This window comes from Ambystoma mexicanum, chromosome 9, assembly GCF_040938575.1.
Source record: "Ambystoma mexicanum isolate Mex_15411 chromosome 9, UKY_AmexF1_1, whole genome shotgun sequence".
NCBI classification, from domain to species: domain Eukaryota; kingdom Metazoa; phylum Chordata; class Amphibia; order Caudata; family Ambystomatidae; genus Ambystoma; species Ambystoma mexicanum.
In genome coordinates this window covers 1,051,665,035-1,051,679,580 of record NC_090931.1, presented here as the reverse complement: position 1 = coordinate 1,051,679,580, position 14,546 = coordinate 1,051,665,035, and the positions used below count along the sequence as shown (strand labels likewise).

General features: G+C 43.2%; 1 protein-coding gene across 1 annotated transcript in view; it reads left to right on the top strand.

Annotated features, from left to right (window-relative positions):
• PSMD14 (proteasome 26S subunit, non-ATPase 14) overlaps positions 1–14,546 on the top strand; it is a 1,137,097-nt gene that overhangs the window by 1,029,964 nt on the left and 92,587 nt on the right. Inside the window, exon 8 of the mRNA XM_069616337.1 lies at positions 6,723–6,797. Within this exon, the coding sequence (XP_069472438.1) occupies positions 6,723–6,797 (75 nt within the window). The remainder of the gene's footprint in view (positions 1–6,722; positions 6,798–14,546) is intronic.

The following is a 14,546-nucleotide window of genomic DNA, read 5'->3' as shown; positions in this document are numbered from 1 at the left end:
AAACTAAGATGCGGACGGAACAGGGCAGGGGCGCACATAAATGGCTATGTCCAAACACTCGACATCCGCACCTAAAACTCTAGACAGGCGGGCCAGGAGGAAGTTGCGGACACTGCGAGGACATATCTACTGGCTTTTTATTAAATATTTAGTATAAGGCATATCGCTCCCTTTTGCTATGTGGACGTTCCCTGCCTATGTATATAACTAAGGTACTCATCAGTCGTCGGAGTCGCAAATGAATCAGACTGATTTCCAGAAACTAGTTCTAACTGGCCATACCACTATTCTCGCCAACTTAAATAATATCTGAAGAATGTCTTCCTTCTCCTGATTGTATTTGTGGCAATGTCTCTTCTCTTCATAGTCCCTTCATTAGTAGGCTATTCTTTAATAGTGTCTAGTCACTTCCTGTTTCAGTTCTTGCCACTCTTTCACAGTGTATTTGGGTCTTTTTTCCCCTTTTAGGTTAGTCCTCCAATACTCCCTTTTTGGTCTCTTTATTCTTCTCTGATTCAGGTAACTGTACCCTTTTGGTTTGGTACCATTTATCTTAGCTGTGAAATGCCTACTTGGCTCTTAGGGTTCCCCCTCTCCTCGGGTAGTTCACTGACTATCTTTTCCCTTAAGTGGTTCACTTGGCTTTTCTTCCCATTCACAGAATTCTCTCTCTGATGTTCTCCACTCTTTATTTCTTCATTTATGGGCTATTTGCCCCTTTTCCCAGGGTATTTATACCCCAGTGTTGGAGATCTCTCAGGATCGAGATGCTAGCTCAGGGGCAATGTGCTTGCCTTGGAAGCAAGATGCGGAGCAACACCGGTTTGATCCCCAGGTCTGTGCTTAGAACGTTTGGGTATTAAGTGCGTTATGAATAACCATTCATAATTGTATAATACAGTACCACGTTATCGACCTTAAACTCAATGTCTCATCAATTCTAATGGGACGAGTTTCTCCTGCTTCAGAATGATTCGCCAACAGCCTCCCATTTCACCCGTTCTCCCGAATCCTTTTGATTTTGCAGGGGAAAGTCACTGGGGCTTTGCACTGGCTTAGGTTTTCTGTTTGCTCCATTTCTCCACCTTCTCGACCCTGCCAACAGTCTCTCTGTGTCCTCTCTCTCCCTGGGATTAGATACTGCCTAACTCTCATTTTCAGTGGACCAACAGCAATTGCAAACTTACTCAAAAAGGAGAAATCAATAAAAAAAATCCTGTGACCTGCAAGACAGGATTTTAAACATTAGAAGCAAAAAGCCTGCACATGTGTGAAAACAAAAACGGCTTTAAAAAGCTGCAGTGAAAATACAGCACTGCTCACACTGGAAATGGCAAGGAAATATGATGTGGGTGGTTGACCAATGTACATTATGTTCCAACCCACATAACTTCTGTCACCTTTGCAGAGACACTTACTGCCGGAGAAAACAGTTTGGGGTGAGGCAGGAGCTTCAAATGACAAAGCCCCACTTCCCACTGAGTATCACACGTATACTATAACCATCCACCATAAAATGTGATGCTGGAGAGGGCGTCATAATTCTCTGCTCTGCAGACATGAAGGCAGGAGGCAAAGTGTGGCTAGAGCTTGACCAGGAGGTGTGAGCTCCTTGCTGCCCCCCTTCAAAAGAACACACACCACTTCAAAGAGACTTATAAAAAAAACTCTGGTTACAGGCTGAGCCCAGTGAGACAGATGGCTGTGGGGAGGTAAAGTGGCCCTCCCCCAGGTGGAACAAGACACTCCCAAGTTACATTAAAAGACTGATGTTATTTTCGCAGCAATCAGAATAAGAATCAATTTCATTTTATGCTATTTATTCATGTAATTTCCAAACGGTTTCAAAGAGACTAAATGCATTTCCCTAGGACTTTGGGGACTGAAATGGCCAGTTAAGACTTGTTTTTGGCGGATATGACCAAGTGACAAATATGAAATTAGGAACATGCTGGATCATTTGCAGACTCATAACTGTTATACATTTTATGAAAATGACCTAATTCCCTATGAGCAACTGAAACCGCATAGCTATTTCATATGGACGGGGCTAGTATAAGTATGAAGTTATGAGACATAACTGGTTTTTGCCAAAAAGTGGTCATGGGAACAAAGAATTGTAATCAATGCAAAAAGACAGATGGTGCTCTCTTCCCTGGAACCAATCATGACTGGGGGCGGAGGGACGGAGAAACTGTCCAATCCTGGTGGCAGGGATAATTACAGGGTACTCCTCCTAGATTGTAAAGTTAGTGACGTCATTTGTGCTATATAATTGTTTTAGTCATTAAAGTGTTGCCTCATAAGAATGTCTCCTTGTAACTGAAAACCAAATCTGTCTGTGTATTGTGTGCATTACTCGACAAATTCCTAGTTGCATCTGTCCTATTAAAACCCATACTACTGTTCCATTGTGAGCAATCCCTTTTGTCTAGAGGTCTACCTGTATGTGCCTCTTTCCTTGTAATTGAAAACCGATTTTCCTATTGTGAGCTAAACCCCTTCCCTGCCCTACCTGTCCTTGTAAACCCAGTGTAAACGAATTTCCATTTGCCACTTTGTTTTCCCTTTTGCATTTGCTTTCTCCCAAAACCGATATTCCCATTTCATTTCTACTTTGCTGTGGTGTGCGGATTAGTATTCTCTTGACTTTCCCTATCTCCTAAAGTTTAAGCAATACAAATTTCCTTTCATTCTGTCCCCTAGCAGTTGTGAGTAAGAATCAAAATCCCATTCTGCCATTTTGCTCCAAAAACGGGTTTTCACTTCTTTGCTGGCTTCCCATTTGGGGGCGGTGGGCTTTACCCCAAATTCGATTTTCTCTCTCTATTCTTACTCTTTGCCACTGCCTTCCATTCAAAGAAATCCAGTTTAATTGATGTTTGGGGTTGAGTGTTGCAGGGGGGTGTGCTAAAACCGTGGCGCTATCACTTTCAACTTGATGGTATTTTCCTGTTTTGTCATTAACACAAAAGCGAGTGTAACAGCCCATTTCCACTTGGTCGCTCTAGATGGGATATTGCATTTGTGTTGCCATAATTGTGGTGGCTGCTTTTTATTTTTCATTCAATAATACATTACTAAATATCTCATTGATACACACCGGCCTGGTTTCTAGTCCATTGTGACATTGGGTGTTTGTGAAGGTTGGGTGCAAGACTGGTTGGTGGCCTACTCAAAAAATGAAATCTGTGGTTTATTAAAAATAAAAAGTGCTTCATTGTACGCCACATTCGTTGTCGAGGAAGGAGTTCCTGGCTGGAGTGTGCCGTGCAATAAAACCGTGACAAGCCTACAACTAAGGAAGCAACTCGGATGGGTATTTAGCCAGAAAGCAAGGAGACCTGTCCAAAGTTTACGCCATTTTGCATTCAGGGAGGCAAAGATGATTAAAACCATTCACTGAGATGCCCGGAGTTCCAATCTGTGACCATACTGGATAGTCTCGACAGATGATCCTGGGTCATCATAAGACATCTCTTGTTATAACGCAGGTCCTTTGGCTAGTCCACTAGTGAACTGCCAAACCTTTGTCCATCTTTAGCAATTTTCAAGCTCCTACTCAGACCCCACTGAAAGCCTTGGTTGCAAAGGAACCTGCTGAATGTTCCAGGCAATTGATATCCAGGTCCAGTTCCTCCAGAAACCATTTCCACAATGTACATCTCTCCATTTAAATGTTCCCCAACTGCACCTGCTGACATCAGATTCTATCACAAGAACCAGATCCAAGCCAAAAAAGGCCCAGCCATTCCAGGCCTCAATGTGGTCCAGCCACTGTTGAAGCTCTGTGCGTGCCACTAAGGACAACACCTTGTTGTAGAACAATGCTCCGCAGATGTGCCAAACCTTTACTCTCTGCAGGGCGCTATAATATAGTGTCTCAGGAAATATGGCCTGAATAGAAGAGGCAAGAAGATCCACTATTCTGGGTAACTCCCTGAGCAAAACCATGGTTTCAGAAGGGCCATTCTAATCTATCTTGGTGTTCTGAACATTGTACATGGGAAGCTGGAGGGTATCTGGCACAGAGACTACTTGAAAACATACACATTCCAGCTTATGTGCTAGAAGCAGTTCAAACATCTCTTGTTATGAAAGACGTTATTGCAGTTAAATATATTACATGTGGCCAAGACAACAAACACACACTAAAATAGTCTGGATGTATACTTTCACCAGGGTCTGGGTAGTGTCTTGCTAACTGAATTAAGGATAGCTTCCCTTGGGGAAAATCTCATGCTCTAGTGAAGATTCCTGAAAGGTTCAGGACCAGGGTTCCTGAAGCCTGCGTTACGGGTTTTTGGTGGTTCCCAGACCCTTCTCTCGGTATCAATCGCTGCCTTAAGTTTTAGAGATTTTTTTGTTAAAGGCCCCTTTACTAGTCCATCCCTGGCCTGCAGTTTTCATTTAGCCTCCTCAAAGACGGAATTTTAGAGCGAGGGTTGTGTCCAACTCTCAAGTATTACGACTACTTGTGGGGGTGAGTGGGCGGTGGTGGGAGGGAGCTTGCATTGGGTAGAACTACAATAGAGGAGCTTCCAGTCTCCCTAGCTACAGAGTGTTCCAAACCTTCCTATCCCTGGTTTCAGTCCCCTCGTTCGCTTCTCTGAACCTCACGTATACTTGCTGCCATGTGCTTGTTTCACCTCCCACATCTTAACACCTGACTCTGGCCAACTGGACCTTCTAGAACCTTCCTGATCTATCTGCCTATTTTCCCAGTTCCATCCTTTCGATATATGTCAACTACTTCCGATTTGTCCTCAACCACCTTCACATGTTTTCTACTCTCCACCGTACTTGCTCTATCTACTTCTGTGTGTTTCCTTCCTCCGTATCTTGCCCTACTACCTCAGTCTCCCTCCCTTGTCTCCAGCCTCCTCTGAAAAGTCTTTGCCAAATTCTGAAAGGATTCCCATCTCTTGTCTACTGCTTCCTAATACTGTCTAACCTTTTTTCCACCCACCTCCTTTCAATATCAATTAACCGCCTGATGTTCTGTAACGCGTCCATCCAGTGTACTCCATCAACCTCCCCCTTAGAATCTTAAACCACCTTCAGATTTTCTCCCCAACCTCCTTTTTGCTATTGCCATCTTCTCCTGTTTCCCAGCTTCTTCCTTACGATCGTAAGCCACATTCAGATATTTCCCAACAACCTCCTTCTCGTTATTACCAACCTACTACAAACATCACCATCCACATCCTCATACTCCTAACAAATCCTCCTCTGTACTTCAAAGACCTCCCTATAGTTCTCAACCCCCTCATTACTCTCTTCAGGCATCTTTTTCCACCTCTTGTCTCTCACTGCTACCTCTCCTTTAATCTCCCTCCAGCCTCCTCCTTTGTGTATGCTTTAATCTGTTCCAAACGACTAACTTCAGCACCTTCTCTAAACTCCCACCCTACCAGACTGATCATGTTGTTTTTTATAGTGATTTGACCCTGCCTCTCTGTCGAAAGAAGACTGGTGTGTTAGCTGGGACTGGGGATTGGCTATCTGGCTGTGCCCTGGCAGTGACTTAGAGCCCTGTCGTGGGCCTTGGGATTGGCTTGTCTCTCCACTTGAGCTGACACCTCTGCTGGCCACACATTCTCAGTCTGCCTTCCAGCCTCTTGCTGGTGAAAGGGAACGACCGTGTGTCACATTCATGATGACGGCTGCTTTAAGCCTCTCAGAGAAGGACTTTGTCTTGAGGATGGTGGCATCCTACATTTCTGTAATTCCCAGGTGGGGGCGGGGAGTGGTAAAAGAAGCAGGTCTCTTCCATGTATGGTGTCTCGCCCCACAAGCTTCACTAAGGGTGCCAACCCACTGCGCTGGCCATTCACCAGAAGCATATGGAGCAGCAGGGAGGAAACCGAAGCATCTTTAGTGCCTGGATGGTACTGTTGCAAGAATGCTTCTAAAGCATTGAGCCTTTGCTGCACGGGCTGCAGCTCATCAGAGACAATATCTCTTAACATTAATTTGTGTTACTTTCATAAGAATACATGGTGTATTGTTAATGTCTTTGATACATCTAGAAACAGTGCTAACAAAGTGGATTCATGGGAATCAAGCTGGGGCAATTCAAGCAGAACCACAAATGCTGTGCTCTAGCTTGGATTGATCAAATATCAATAAAGTAAAACGAAAACTCTATTGAGATACAGTGATATGTAATTACTAATGGACAGGTTGCTCTGAAAGCAGGCAATAATAGCCGTTGGGATGCATTGCCATATAACTAGAGGGCTCAGCATGCAGTCCGGCATTTTTCTCTTAATTTACATGTCCTTCGGCAGCAGCAGTGGTGCATTTTTCCACATCTCTCTCCTCCCCACCAGCACTACCACACCATGGAATTGGAAAGCGATCCCTTTGTTTCCATGGTGCCCATCTTTGTATTTTATCATTTTTTCTGAGGGGAAGATATTCGGCGCAACGCTCATTGCATTAAGGAAACAAATGTGTTTCCCACTAAGAAAATTCAGCCACAGGAGTTTTGTTCCGACGCTTACATTCTTAAAACCTGCGGTACCAGACGTTAATTGCTAGTGCCTGGAACGTGATCTCCATGCCTTTTAATGTACATTATGCCGGGCTAGATAAGTCTTTTGGAGTTGTATATTGTTGTTAAATACTGTGTTTTTGATTCTTGCGAGATTTAGGTCTTGTACTTGATATTGTCAAACTTTCTCCAGATTTTTCTTGATGTTTTATTGTGTTTTTAGGCTCTGATTCATGGATTGAACCGACATTACTACTCCATTACGATCAACTACAGGAAAAATGAATTGGAGCAAAAGGTATGTTGAACTGTTCTTGCAGTACTATCATTTTGATACTTTTACTTGCTGCTGTCATTTTACCACACAAGATTACTTTAGATCATGCTCTGCAATGGTAACCTTAAAATATATAACTTGCAAATCAGTTTAATGAGCTTGTCCTAATGGCATATTTTTGCAACTTTTTCCTCGTTGCATCGCTTTGTTCTTGATGACAATCACTGATATTTTGGTATGATCATTCCAAATGGTTATCCTTAAAATGTTCTTTGATTTATTGCTGTTTCTTTCAGTCATGAAGCAGGTAACATTGTTTGCATTTAGGTCCTGTTTGTCGAATGTGGCGTAATGGATTGTAGTATCAAATTAGCTTCTGTTAATGAAAGTGCATGAAATGCTGAACACACCCCTATAAGTGCTGATACGTCCTGTCTTGTATCGGTGTAGAGTGAATATATGTTGCAGTGAGCCTGTAGATTGGTTGCTTCGAATAGAATTAGGATGAGAAAAGTGTTGGATTCTGTCACAGTGGATATCTGACTTTCTGCATTTATGACCCATAGCAATTATTTTATGCATCACAGTACCTAATTGAGCAGACTAGGCCATGTAGAGCAACAGTGAAGGCAAATGAGGACTTGGAAAAGCCTTGTTATCTTGTCTCCTGCTCTCTCTTAGTGTGAAAATCATTTTATCTTGTGTCTCCAGACAAAATGAGTGCCTGTGGGAAATCGTGTAAGACATTGGTTTGCAACCTGTGGCTCTTCTGATGTGCTGGACTAAGACTCCTATGATTCCTCACCATTGTCTATGCTAGCTAGGGCTGATAAAAGTTGTAGTCCAAAACATCTTGAGATCCAAAGGTTGCAATCACCTGGTCTAAGACCACCCGTATCTGTAAATCCAAATCCCCTTAATAATTTCAAAGAATATTCATGCAATGCTACTGAACATTTGTTAGTCTATTCGGAGAATAACGGTGTACATCCTAATTTCAGAGTTTTATGTATACTCTTGCAACCTCACCACTCGGAGCCCTATTATCTTATTGTGGCTGTTCAGGTGTGCATTCATTTTTTTTTTTTTATCCAAATTTTATAATATGATTTTGTGGTAGCTAGCACTATTTGCCTACGTTTAGGGATAAGCATTATATGTGCCTACTTCGTATTACTTACCTAGCAGTCAGTCCAGCATCTGTATATAATTGTGCATCTTGGTTGGGTGAGTGATGAACGTGTCTGAGAATTCTTTGTAATATTTGGCCAAAAGAAACATCTGGGACTCGGCCTTCTGAAATATAATGGTGTCTTTGACCTCATTTTCTGAGATTGCCATGTTTTTCAATTCTCTCTGCTTTAACAGTTTGGGCATGTCCACTTTCTGAAGTAATGGATCTTATTTTTTGCAGTCTGAGTCATTACGAGCTATTGAAATTTTCATTAAAGTATTTGAAGACTTTGCTATTTTCGTTTTGCGGTGTATAGTTTGGGTATATATATTCTGCAGTGCTGGAAACATTTTGCACATGTACTTTGTTTTTATAAAGTGTTCATGAATACACCCAGATCTGGTTCCTTGCTCATTAACCTTAAATTCTTCTTTAATAGCTGAGGCTGTTCTATAATTTCATACTTTATCAGGTTATTTGGGTTGTGTTCATAATATATGCTTTTGTTCAGACACCTTCACTTGTTGATTGTATCCTTCAGGATAATTTTTCCACGTTTTTTTCTTATGGTAGCCTTTTCAAACCTTGTAATACTACCATTTGAGGCATCAATGTCTATTGTGAAAGCTACTGTCATGAATATTGCGAACTGAAGTTTGAGAAAGAATCTGAAGAATCAATTTTAATCATTCCTAAAGTGCCGCAATCAAGGATTGCCATGGAAACCATGGGACAAATGTACAAAAAGATGAAGCCTATCTTGTTATAGGGGCACCTGGATTACAAGTGGGAATTGTGAGCACTGCAGCTTCCTTCTCCATATCATTGGCTTTGAGATAAGTAGTGAATAGGCACGAGACTGGTTTAACCTTCTGGGACATCTCAGCCATTTGTCTTTAATTGACTTTTATTGCCCAGCCGCTGGTCGCATTCCTCATTTACAGTCTTCTCTGCACAATCCCTACAGCCGTAATGGTGTCCTGTGGTGACATTGGGAAGTCAGTTGTCTTCTTCCTGGTGAGTTTGTTCCTCTTCATTGGAATTATCAATAGTATACTAGTTAATTCTCAGTGCATTGCTTCCAGACTGTTCCAGCTCTGTAAAAAGAATTTACTATTCCCTGTGCAGCATGCTCTGTAACATCGCTCCCAGGGTTTGCAGAGGCTTCTGTCCTTGCAGTCTTCTCTGTGAATCCATGCTCTTAACTTACATCACATCACTAAAATTGCCCGGAATTTCCCCCTTAAGATTTCTCCATGATAAGGTAACTTTCCTATTTGGTACCCCTGTGCTGTCTGTCGTCTTTCTATATAGAGCATTCCCAATGTTGCTGCTTTTTTCCTATTACTTGACAGTGTCTGTTCTGCGGTTTCCTCTTGTCCCTGCCAGCCTCCTGACGTTTTTGGGTGCTGGGAACACTAGGCTAGGTAAGAGGCGCTTTTGGCATTTATTGAAGCATATCTTTCATTTTACAATAGACATGCATATGCTTATACAGGATTTTGTATCTCTCAGGTTTCATGATGCTTTGTGGGCTTTGCCTCTTAAAAGGTTTCCAGCAAGGCAATATAGCCTGTTTGGGTTTGGCAAGCCACTCGTTCTTGTAATGAGTCTAGACGGTAATGCTGTAGTGAATGTCTCATGTGATTCATGAAAAGCAGAATATGCTCAATCTCTCGAGCTGAAAGGGCGGTTTTATTGGATTGAGTAAAAATAATTTATTAAGGTGCTCCATTGCTCCCGCCGGTGCAGATACTTTGGGAGCTGAAGTTTTCACTCGTGGAGAGAGCCTGTAATGATGGCCTGTAGTTCCACCACAGACTCTTCCAGGGCACTCAAGACAGTTCAGAAGCTTTCTAGCTCAATATCAGCAATGCTTTATTAGCCAACCTAAACTGTTTGCCATAGAGAATTCCTATCTACCCAGGCACATTCGAACATCTTGATGCACACAACAATTTAGTTATTATCCCTAAAACAGGGATATCTTCATTTATTTACCTATATTGCATGATTCCAACCAATACCCAGCTGTGGCTTTCTAGTCAGGTCTCTGAGTTGACTTTTTTAGCCTTGGTATTAGGTAGGCAGTCGTCAGCTTTGATTAACTTAACTTTGCAGGTGGGTCAAGAAATTCAATTAAAAAAATGCATATCCAATTGTGCGCTCTGCTAATTTTCAACATTATACCCCGGTTAGCTCTAGTGTCAACAGCTGGAGATGAGGTGGGCACATTTAAGACCTTTAGCTTGGCAATATCAGAGGAGCTAGTTCATGGAGCTGCAGGGTGTGCAGGCTTCAAAGGTGGCATGTGAAATACTGGATGAATCTGCCAATGTTTGGGGAGTTGCAATTTGGCAGCTACAGTGGAAGCCAGTTTCAGGACTGTAAAGGGGCAAACAGTGGGGCTTTACTTTGTCATGATACTGATCTGAGGGTTTCTGGTGCGAAACACTGTTGTACATTGCATACACAGAAACTGGCTGCAGTTTGCGATCGGCCAGGCATTTGTAAGAGTCTTTGGCTTGGTGTAGTGTTTTAAGGTTTGTGGTGCATCCAAGCTATGTTTTGTACTAGCCTTTGTTTCCAGCATTATTTTGTTCAGTCAATATGATGGGCCATACGGGGATGGTAGTGTGTCTGGCATATTCAGGAGACATGGTAGATGCATGTTGTTATTAATGTAGTTAACTATGCAAGTAGAAGGGGCTATATCCAGTTATTTTGCGCTTGTGAAAGGAAACGGCAGAGCTAGTGCTCGGTCTGCTAATTAACTTGTTGCACTTAGCCACCTGTTTGCGGGTGGAAATCGGTGGAATGATGAACCCGATTGCCCGGCTATGCTAGGGACTTTCAAAATCTGGCAGTGAATTAGGGTTGCTAATCTAAGACCACTCTTTAGGCATGATTTAAAGGCAGATAATGTGTTGCCAAAAAAAAGCCAGATTTTCTGCAGAGGGCAACATGTTAGTGGAATGAAATGCCCAATTTTGGCATAGCTTTGGACTGCCACTGAACACCCCTAGGGGGCCGTCATGCACCTGCAAGGGTTGCTAGAGGCCAGCAGGTGGTTGATTGGTCTACTGTTGCTATACCCAAATTGTACATTGTTCGACATAACCATTAGTGTCTCTTCCTATTCAAATCCACAAGAACCTGCATTGCAGGAGCTGGGAGCTATTTAGCTCTTGGTTATAGCCAAGGGGAGCCTGGTTAGCTTGAAATCTTTTGTGGAGCTCGGGTGATGAAACTGTCTAGTTGAATGCAGTGAAAAGCAACATCTGGCTTTAATAGGGCTCAGACATTGTGCATATTTCTCAAGAATGTTAGTTTCTGATGATCACTTAATACTTCCACAGAATCATTTGCTCCTGCCAGATGGCACCAGTTTGTTAACCCATCCTTGATGGCCAGAAATTCTCAATAGTAAATGGATACTTTACCTCATTCAGAGTGATCTTTCTGAAGTGCAAGGGCACAGGGTATTTTCGGTAGAGTCTTCCTTTGTTTGATAATGCAGCTAGTGCAGCACCACCAGAGGAGTCTGCTTCTCGCACAAACCGCTTGTAGATGCCTAGTTAAATTAAAGGTGGGGCTTCCTTGAATGTATCAAATTGTCCCACATGGTAGCATTACACTGGAGTAGGACAGACATTCATTCTAGTTGGTTCACATGTTGCACCAGTCAAGATAAGCATCTTGCTAATCGCCAGTTACTTACCCCATCGGGTGTGAGAAGCTGGCCTAAGAACTTCCTTATATAAGGTTGCATATGTGGAAAACATATAACTTATTTTGGCAAAGATTTGCAAGCTTAACTAGCAGCCCAAATGAGCGCTTCTTTTAGTACCCGAACTAGTCAAGTCGGATCTGCTTTGGTAGATGGAGAGCTCAAACCTCTTTCCAGAAGTTTCCTTTTCAAATGGATTGTGTCCTCTCACGTATTCCTCACCTTTGATATGATATCCAGTTCCAGCTGCATTGGAAATTATTTTTCGGCAGAGGGTGCTGTGCGTCAATGGCGTCGACTCGATGTCCCTCGAAGGACTCGGTCTCGAGGATGATGTCATCGAAGGCATATACAGAACGCGCAGAGCCTGTTTGCTTCAGTTCCCTATTTTCCACGACAGCTTTAGCTTTGAGAAATACGACACGGACCTGCACTTCTGTGACAGCTCCATTATTTCGTGAAATCGAAATGTCGTCTTCGACACTGACAATCCCCGAAGACCGGGTTCAAGAAGTGTAGGGATAATTGGTTGAAAATGTCTTTGACCGATCCCCATCGAATCGGTTTGTGGTGCCTCAGGGTGGACCATAACACCTCGGACTGCTCCAAGTGCCAGTCTGACTGGAAAGGCCTTGAAGGAACGAAAGGGGAAGTTGAACTTAAGTCGAATCCCTAAATCTCCTACCCCGACCAAGAAACCTTCGACTGGCAAGTCGAGAGGCTACTCTCCTCGGAGGAAGGCGGCCAAGGGGTCCAGATCGAGGAGTGGCTCCCACCACTCTTCTTCGTCCTCGAAGTCGAAGAGAGGGCAGCGTTGGTCGACTTGGTTGTCAGATGCTTACCCCAAGAGGGTTTTTTGCCAAACTAAAAAGTCCTCGCCAGCCGAGTGGGATTCCTACAGATGTGAGATGCTCAAAATATTTGAAAAACAAAAGCCTCCAAGCAATGCTCCTCCACGCCTTTGAAATAAGCCGGGAAGGAAAGGGCTTGACCTAAATCCTGCGCACCCACGAGCCCGGGACGAAGGCCCAATCCGCACCGAGAGCCATTGAGGCTTCGATCCGATGAAGTCTCATTGAAGATTTGGTCGAGCCGGAAGCATAAGTCTAGGTCGTCAACGCCATCCAAACACTCGACGCCGAAGGAATCAACACAAGCTGTGCCATCATTGCCAGCTGCACCATTGATGCAGAGTGCCCCAATAAAATCTACAGCGCCAATGAAGAAAGGTTTGACGACTCCTTCAGCGTCAACCCCATTATTTTCAAAATCCCCAATTCCTGAGAACCTATGTACCACTACGCAGGAAAGACTATTTTAAGTCTTTCTTCCATTTATGAAGAGAATGAGCAGTCAGATGAAGAGACACCATTTGGCCTCCAGTTTAGTACGCCAAATGTACAAGTTTTTTTTATTGCAGAGGAGTTAAGGTTGAGGGACCACTGACAACCTACAGACTGCACATGGGGTGGATACCTCACCTGAGTTGGAGTTTGGGAGACCAGAGGATGGGGAGCATGCCAATGCATCCTACAGACAACTGATGTCCAAGGTAGTGGACTACATGGGGTGGAGTAGACCTCCATTGCCATTCGAACAAGATGATCTAATGGATATCTTAGCTAAGGATCCTCCATCCGATCCCACATTAACATTTCATATTGCTTTGCAGAAAAGGGTGGCGACGAATTGGGAAACACCGGAAACCATAAGAACTTGACCCTTCCAGTAGTGACCCAGACTACCTGTCCAAACACCCCGCTCCAGAGAGTCTGGTGGTGCAGGCAGCTACTGCAACATCTAAGCAATTGGCTTACCCTACCTTCCCTCCAGATGGGAACAACAAAAGAGTATGAACTGGATATTCCCAGCCCCTTTGATGAGCAGCAATTACCTTTGAGATGGATGGGGATGCAGATCTTACTCATACACCAAATAAAAGAGCTGACTCAAGAAGTTGACAAAAGTAAGACTGTTTTAATATCCATTATCTAAAACGGGGAGCATAACGAACATCAACGCAAACGCTCGATCTTCAAACTCTCAACACATTTAAGAAAACAAATTATTTTTTAAGCAAAATGTGTCATCACTGACATCTAACCTACGTGTTACCAACGTCGCCCTACGTGGCAAACTACAAAAACCTAACGGGGGAGTGATTGGTTCTAAGTATATAATCCATACTAGTGTAAAAGAGTGTAACTATGTGAACATCAGGTGGGGCAACTAAGCCCTCCTCTAAAAATGAACACTATGAACGTCACTAAATACAAAATGTCCCATTGGTTTACACACTATAGGACCCCTGAATACGCAGGTCCTCTACAATTGTTTGGCACTCAATCCATTTTCAGTATCTTTCCACCTAAGTTAGCAGCCTGCAGGCTGGCGGTCAAGATGCTGGTGAGGTTGCCTTAACTTTAGCTTCCCACCAATTAGCATATCAATCCATCACCTCAGTGGTCTGTCGATTAGGCCTTTGAACTTCGTCCTTGAGAGTGTTCTTAGCTCGGAGAAAATTAGGGAGTGAGCAGCACAGTCTGCCTCCATGCGTAGGTGCGACCATCTTGTTCATCCAACTTCATGCTTCCATTTGAATAGAGACCATAAAATTAAGCCTTTTCGTGTATTTAATATTTTATTCCAATAGACCTCTTCTTTGTTATGTTGACTCCTTCAGTTTGATAAGACCTTGGCGTCCTGGGGCTCGTCCAACCTTGCCTTTCTGAGCTCCGCTTCTGTAATTCAATGTCTGCTTTTATACTGTGACATACTGAACTGAGGCCTCTTTGCTAATGTCCAACCTGCTTTAATACGTTTAGTGGAAACATCCTCAAATCTCTCATTCCTATGTATGTATACT